General features: G+C 54.6%; 1 protein-coding gene across 1 annotated transcript; it reads left to right on the top strand.

The window, feature by feature from the left end:
- The first annotated feature begins 360 nt into the window (after positions 1 to 360).
- On the top strand, positions 361 to 3,759 carry FAM43A (family with sequence similarity 43 member A). The gene has a single exon (XM_025876429.2). It carries the CDS (start codon positions 1,599 to 1,601, stop codon positions 2,898 to 2,900), a length of 1,302 nt encoding a protein of 433 aa, XP_025732214.1. The 5' UTR covers positions 361 to 1,598; the 3' UTR covers positions 2,901 to 3,759.
- Positions 3,760 to 7,364: the final 3,605 nt, after the last annotated feature.

Raw genomic sequence — 7,364 nt, 5'->3', positions numbered from 1 at the left:
AGGCGTAGGAAGCGCATTATTTATGGGCTATATACTATATTGTTGACTCCAATCACCCCATTATGTTCATCTCGCTTCTCACTATCTGCTTGTCTGTAGAGAAAGGGCTCCAAGATCCTAAAAGATAAATCTCGCTGTTTTCCTTGCTTCTATTACTTTTAATGAAAAAAAAAATTGTGAAAAAAAAATAATATTAAACAGCACCCAGTCATTCTGAGAGCTGTCACACATGGAAAGAACCACTATTTCCCCAACCTTTTTACATAGTAAATTAGTCTAAATCCCACGTTCTACCACTTCCCCCAGAAGTTTCGATGTAGACGTACATTTATTTAGCGAGTTGCAATTCAGCCCGAGGGTGGAGTGTCAGAATTCAAGTTGCTTTTCCCGAGGGGTAACCCCGGGTCTTGGCGATACCTGTAGATAAATGAGATGTTGGTAAATTTGAGATGTAATTGCGGGATTGGACCAGTTTCCCCTTTCCCTCGACAAATGGCTGCAACTAGGTCCCTTTAAGAGACCAGGGACCCACCGGCCGTCCGAGCCCGAAACGCATCCTCTTCTCTGCTCCTCCCCTGTCCCCGCGCAGCGAATGGTTCGCGCCGGCCTATATTTACCCGAGATCTGGCTCCCGGACCGCAAAGATGTGAGGCTGGCGAGCCGGCTACTGCTCGCAGCACGGGACAGGCGCGCCGCAAGGGCGGGCAGCAGACCTCCGGGACCTCGGGAGCGGAGTCGGACACCCCTGGAGGGAAGAAATGAGGTAGCGACCGTCCCGGAGCCGACCATGCGCGCGCCCCACCCTCGGCGCCCCGCGCTGCCCCGGCCGAGCCAGCCGGGACAGTGAGCCAGCCGAGCCTGAGTCCCCGCGTCGGGCCGGAGCGAAGATGCAGTGAGCCACAGGCGGAGTGCTGCGCCGGGCCCGCCGCGGCCAGCCGGGGCAGCATCTGACTGCACTCCCGGCAAGCCGCACATTCTGGGACCAGCCCAGACGAGGGGCTCTCAGGCTCCAACACCACTTAGGGGCGGGGAGCACTGGCCGCTGGGCACACTCGCTATCGAGTTTGCGCGGTTTTTAGTCCCAGCCCTGGGGAGTGTGTGTGTGTGTGTGTGTGTGTGTGAGAGAGAGAGAGAGAGAGAGAGAGAGAGAGCGAGCGGTGGGCCTTTCCAGGTTCACCGAGGAGTTCCTGCATATTCTCGCCCCGTCCTGGCTGCTTTGGCTGGGGCACCCTCTGCGCGCGCGCATCTCTTTTTAACGTTCCTCTCTGATTTCTTCTTTCTCTCATTTTGCTTGCCTAAGACTGTTTGCCCTCGTCCTTGCCCTGGCTGGGGTAAATCTGTGCGCGCTTTCCTCCTCCCCCCGCCCCCTCGCAGCTAGATATTTTCTTCTCTTTTAAAATTTGTACCCGTACCCCTTTCGGCGGGGTCCCTGAGCACGATACTCCCTAACCCCCTCTCTACCACTGGGCCACTCCCAGCAGAGTTTTATTTTTCTGTCTTGCCCGGGCCGAGCCCGGCCAGGGCGGGTGGCTCGGCGGGTCTTGTACCCCGCGCTCCGCCGCCGCCGCCGCCCAGCTGCGCGGGGGCGCCCTCCGGAGATGCTGCCGTGGAAGAAGCACAAGTTCGAGCTGCTGGCCGAGGCGCCGCCACGGCAGGCGTCCAAGCCCAAGGGCTACGCGGTGAGCCTGCACTACTCGGCGCTCAGCTCGCTGGCGCGGGCGTGCCCCGAAGGCGCGCTCAGCCGGGTGGGCAGCATGTTCCGCTCCAAGCGCAAGAAGCTGCACATCACCAGCGAGGACCCCACTTACACCGTGCTCTACTTGGGCAATGCCACCACCATCCAGGCGCGCGGCGACGGCTGCACTGACCTAGCGGTGGGCAAGATCTGGAGCAAGAGCGAGGCGGGTCGTCAGGGCACCAAGATGAAGCTGACTGTGAGTGCGCAGGGTATCCGCATGGTGCACGCCGAGGAGCGCGCGCTGCGCCGCCCGGGCCACCTCTACCTGCTGCACCGCGTTACCTATTGCGTGGCAGACGCTCGGCTGCCCAAGGTCTTCGCCTGGGTATACCGGCACGAGCTCAAGCACAAGGCGGTAATGCTGCGCTGCCACGCGGTATTGGTGTCCAAGCCCGAGAAGGCTCAGGCCATGGCCCTGCTGCTGTACCAGACGTCGGCCAACGCACTGGCGGAATTTAAACGGCTCAAGCGGAGGGACGATGCGCGTCACCAGCAGCAGGAGCTGGTGGGCGCGCACACCATCCCGCTAGTGCCGCTGCGCAAGCTGCTCCTGCACGGACCCTGCTGCTACAAGCCGCCAGTGGAACGCAGCCGCAGCGCGCCCAAGCTGGGCTCCATCACCGAGGACTTGCTCGGCGAACAGCAGGAGCAGGAGCTGCAGGAGGAAGAGGAAGAGGAGCACACGGAGGGCTGCCTGGAGGAAGAGGAGGAGGAGGAGGAAGAGGAGGAGGAGGAGGAGGACCGTGCTGAGGACCGACACCCGGCAGGGGAAGAGGCCGAGGCGCAGCGGGCGCTGGTGGTGGCCATGCACTTGGAATGCGGGGACTTGCTGGACACGCTGGAGAGTGGCCGCGAGGAGGCGCTAGGGGTCGGCGGGGTCTCCCTGGGCCCTGGGGCTGGGCCGTCGCCTCTGCTGATGGGCAGCGCCCCCGACATGAAGGCCGAGCTGTCCCAGCTTATTAACGACCTGGGAGAGCTCAGCTTCGGCAATGATGTGCGCAGCCTGCAGGCCGACTTGCGGGTGACGCGCCTGCTGTCCGGAGAGAGCACCGGCAGCGAGAGCTCCATCGAAGGCGGGGGCCCGGACGCCACCTCTGCCACCGCCGGGGACCGGTCGGGCCCTGCCGACGGCGCCAACCCAGAGGAGCCCCACTCGGGTTGAGATCGCAGCAGCCCCCTGCGCGCGCCCCTGACGCCCCACCGTGACTCCCCACCCGTCTTTTGGACAGCCTCCAGGAAAGGGGAAACGGGACGCTTGAGGCCCAGAGTTACCCTGGCCCTCTCCTTCAGCACATATGGCTCTGTTAGAAGCGGGGCTCCGGTTGCGCGTGGAGATGTGCGAGGGGGCAAAGTGCACGGTGGGAGAGAGAGGCAGGGCCCTGGGGGCCGGGGGTGGGCGTTGGGGGGTGGTGGTGAGGGAAGGGCCTGCTGGTTAGCAAAGTCCTACCCGCCAGGGATGCCTGCCTGCCGGCCAGTTTCCTGTTTGTGGGACAGCTGGGGCCTGAGGAGGAGGGGTTAATTTCCTCCCCGGACCGACCCAATAACAGGGAGCCGCCTAGCGCTGTCACTGACATGTCATTAAAAAACTTTTTTTTTCCTGCTCTCACAGCGTTTGAGGCTGATGCCACCTCCTTAACCCCAGTCTTTTTGGTGCGAGAGCTTGGGTTGTTTACCTCAGACTCAGACCCTTGAAATTCTGCCAAATTCCTCAAATAACTGTTTGGGGGTGGTGGTGGTGGGGAAATGAAAGAAAGTTGCATTTTGTTTACAGTTAAAGACATCTAATATCTTTAAAAAAGGAGTTTTCCTTTAAAAACACACCTTCCTCCTGCTCAAACGATCTCCCTCCATGATACTGTGTAACACATTTTGCACTGTTGTGAAGTATTTTTGACATTTTTTTTTGTACATAACTGTGTTCTCGGAGCTAAATGTTTTTATCTTTTGCTGTGCAAAAGGGACATGTAAAATGTTCAGTTGTATATACAGAAATGTGTATAAAACGTTTTGTTATTTTCTAAGAGTAGCACTGCTCTGGTTCTGTTTGCATGCCAGTGGGGAGAGAATAAAGAAGACAATTCACCAAACAGGTGAGCGTCTGGAAGTGCCGCTGAAAATGCTGGGGGCCGTGGGGCGGGAAGAGGGCCTGGCCATCGGCGTCAGGGTGCGGCGGTAGGACAGGGTTTGGCCTTTGCCGTGCTCGCCGGTGATTCCAGAAGCGGAACCCGCTCTTTGCATAGTCCGGGGCTTTTGTTGCCCTCCACCACGGTGGGTGCCATGGCTGGGGCCAGCTCTCACCTTCTCTTTGTATCCTCCCATATTCTTCCTGCAGTAAACTGGGGAGGGGGTGTGTGTGGACTTTTTCTGGGTCTCTCGGAGTTAATTCTTGGAGATACAGGCTGAGTTCTGTTCCTCACTCCCAGACTTGTGAGGTGATTTAGGGAGGAGTGACTTTCAAGGTCTTCTGAGGTTTTACCACCTTCTGTGGGGTTCACCTTTTCCTTTACAAACAGCTCAAGGGGCTTTAAAGATCAACCAGAGACCTAAAGAAAGTGTACTTGGGGCTCTGTGAGTAGTGGGGCCATCTCTGTTTTTCCTGGAGGAAAATCAAGGAGAGAGGAAGGTTGGTAAGTTCTGATCATGGCCTGAATGAGTCATGGCGCAGGTGGGGCGGGTGGGGAGGCCAGCGGAAGAACCTATTTCCTTCCCTTCTACAACCCAGCGTGACCCAGTGGGGGAATGGTCTGGAGGTCAAGGCAGATGAGAACTGTTAGAGCTGTGTGTGTGTGTGTGTGTATGTGTGTGTGTGTGTGGTCAAGGCAGATGAGAACTGTTAGAGCTGTGTGTGTGTGTGTGTGTGTGTGTGTGTGTGTGTGTGCGCACGCGCGCGCGCGCGTCAGGGTTTTCAGGCTTTCTGTGAGCTTGTTTCTGTTGTAAACTCCAAACAGATGTCTCTGGTTTGGCTACACCCGATCAGCTGGAAGTTGTAATAAGATGCTGCCAAAACTGTGCCTTCCTCAAATTATTTTTTTCCCTTTGCCCCTTTGGGCTCCATTTCCTGTGTTGCAGAAATGATCCCACTTCTGGCCTTCCCTGCTGTCCTGAGGCCGCTCTGCTTTTTTTTCATCATAATTATGTTTTGGGCAGCTAGACCCACAGATCCTGAGGCGTCTGGAATTTATCGGAACCATAGAGGGAGGGTGAAAGATTTTCTTCCTAATCAACAGGAGTGGTTTGGGCATAAGATTAGCTTTAGAAACAAAAAGCAAAGGGTGGATGGGAAATAACTTAAAAAATACTCAGAACCACTTCTTTTTTTTTTAAGATTTTATTTTATTTATTTGACAGAGAGAGAGACACGGCAAGAGAGGGAACACAAGCAGGGGAGAGGGAGAGGGAGAAGCAGGCTTCCCGCCGAGCAGGGACCCCAATGCGGGGCTCGATCCCAGGACCCCGGGATCATGACCTGAGCTGAACAAAGGCAGACGCTTAACGACTGAGCCACCCAGGCGCCCCTCAGAATCACTTCTTAAGGGCATTAGCACAAGGTCCAGGCCTTTGAATCTGTTATATTTTGGTTTGGTTGAGAGTCCCTACCCCTCTCCCCAAATACCTCAGATACACATCATTGCATGAAATTTAAAATGCCTAGGTAGAGAGAGGTCAGGTGAGTCAGATCCTCCCCTCCCCAGATACTCATACTACATGCCTTCCATAGAGCTCTCACCAGACTGGCAGCCAGCTGTGTGGCCCATCACTATCTTGCATGACTGGATTTCACATTTGAAATTATTTTCACACATTGCCAAGTTCCTCTGCTCTTTGAAACTGGCAAGAACATTATTATTATTTTTTAAGATTTTATTTATTTATTTGACAGAGTGAGACTCGGCGAGAGAAGGAACACAAACAGGGGGAGTGGGAGAGGGAGAAGCAGGCTTCCCGCAGAGCAGAGGGCCCGATGCAGGGCTCGATCCCAGGACCCTGGGATCATGACGTGAGCCCAAGGCGGACGCTTAACGACTGAGCTACCCAGGCACCCCCGATAAGAACATTGAAGAGGGTGAAAATCACGTGGTTAATACTTGTGGTGGGGCAGGGTCTCTGTGTCTTCATTCTTTTTTTTTTTTTAAAGGTTTATTTGAGAGAGTGTGTGTGGGGGGCGGGGAGAGGGGCAGAGGGAGAGGGGGAGAGAATCTCAGGCAGACTCCCCACTGAGTGCGGAGCCTTATGCAGGACTCGATCTTACGACCCTGAGATCATGACGTGAGCCGAAATCAAAGAGCTGCTCACTTAACCGACTGAACGACCTAGGTGCCCCTATGTGTCTTCATTCTTAACCAGTTAATGGTCTAGTGACAATGCCAAGGTTGGCATTTATCCGTGACTGGTGGGGGTGTGGCGATTGGTCAGAAAATTCAGACAAATGACATTTAAACCAACACCATCAATAAATGTAAGGCAACTTTCTCTTTTAAAGTCTGATTTTTCCAGTTACCTGATTTATGAATAGGGAAGGGGGGCTTAGGGGTTGAGGAAGGAGGAAGAAGAAAATAAGCAGACTGCAAAAGAACTAGTTCCCTCCCTCACTCCTGGTGCCCTCCCCTTCCCTCCTTCCTCCCCTCTACTTTTTGGTCTTTATCCCCACTGCGCCCCATAGCCCTCCGGCTGATGTAATTCTAGAAGAGATGTGAAGGTGATACATGATTCACCTCTCCTTACATCTTAGTCTTCCAGGGATGATATCACTAGTGTAAGAAGAGAAGAATGAGAAAAAAACAAATACTGAACCCTAATTTGCTCCTGACCCTCGGAGGGATAAGAGTGGTGTGGCCAAAGCAAAACTAAGTGCTTAGATGAAACACACCTTCCAGGGAGCACCTGAGGTCTGGTTTACTCATCGCGTCTAGCTTTTCCTTCTTGCGAGGGGAGGTTCATGTTTCTCCTTTGCGTAACCTGATGGTACTTTAAATGCAGTGAGACGCTTTCCACATTCTTCCCCAGCCTAAGTAATCCTCTGTGTCCAACAATGCACCATTGACTGCGTGAAAAACGAAGTGACTTCCGGCGGCAAGAGAGGTCTTGCCGGTGGCAGCTCGAGTCCACGGAGGAGGCGTTTCATCAACCGCAAAAACATCCTCCCATGTTCGTTTGTACCATTTGTGGCTTTGTGTTGACGGGGAGCGAGGGAAAGGCAAGGCAGTACAAAATAAACCGTAGTATTACAGATATTCTCAACACTTACAGTTGCGGAGAACGCCCGCTCCACGCACTTGCATGCTCCTCCCTAAGGCAAACCTCCCACTCACTGCCCCCAGAGTCGGCAGAACAGATTTTAGACCAAATTAGAAAGGTTCTGTTAGACTGAGAAAGCACAATTCCCTCCCAGAGACAGAGCTGCTTTTAAGGGCCCTGCTCTTGAAAGGAGAGAGAACCGGCGGGTAGAACCCACCCCTGGCACCACACTGGAGATGGAAAAACCTCATGGGAGTCCGCCGAGGATCACGAGAAACATAAACATTCTATGAGGAGCAAGTTGCCCTCATTTCTAGCAGGATTTAGTAGTTCAATAAGCAGAACCCTTTCCTCCAAGGGGTATGCATCAGGGGTCCTCGCATCTGCTGGC

This window comes from Callorhinus ursinus, unplaced genomic scaffold, assembly GCF_003265705.2.
Source record: "Callorhinus ursinus isolate GAN/ISIS: 27379988/994484 unplaced genomic scaffold, GSC_fseal_2.0 scaffold1, whole genome shotgun sequence".
Lineage (NCBI taxonomy): Eukaryota > Metazoa > Chordata > Mammalia > Carnivora > Otariidae > Callorhinus > Callorhinus ursinus.
Note: the sequence above shows the minus strand (reverse complement) of the source record. Positions and strands in the feature narration are given on the sequence as shown.

Bases quoted from the DNA above. Each gene is read 5' to 3' on its own strand.
- FAM43A (XM_025876429.2), top strand. From the start codon at position 1,599: ATGCTGCCGTGGAAGAAGCACAAGTTCGAGCTGCTGGCCGAGGCGCCG.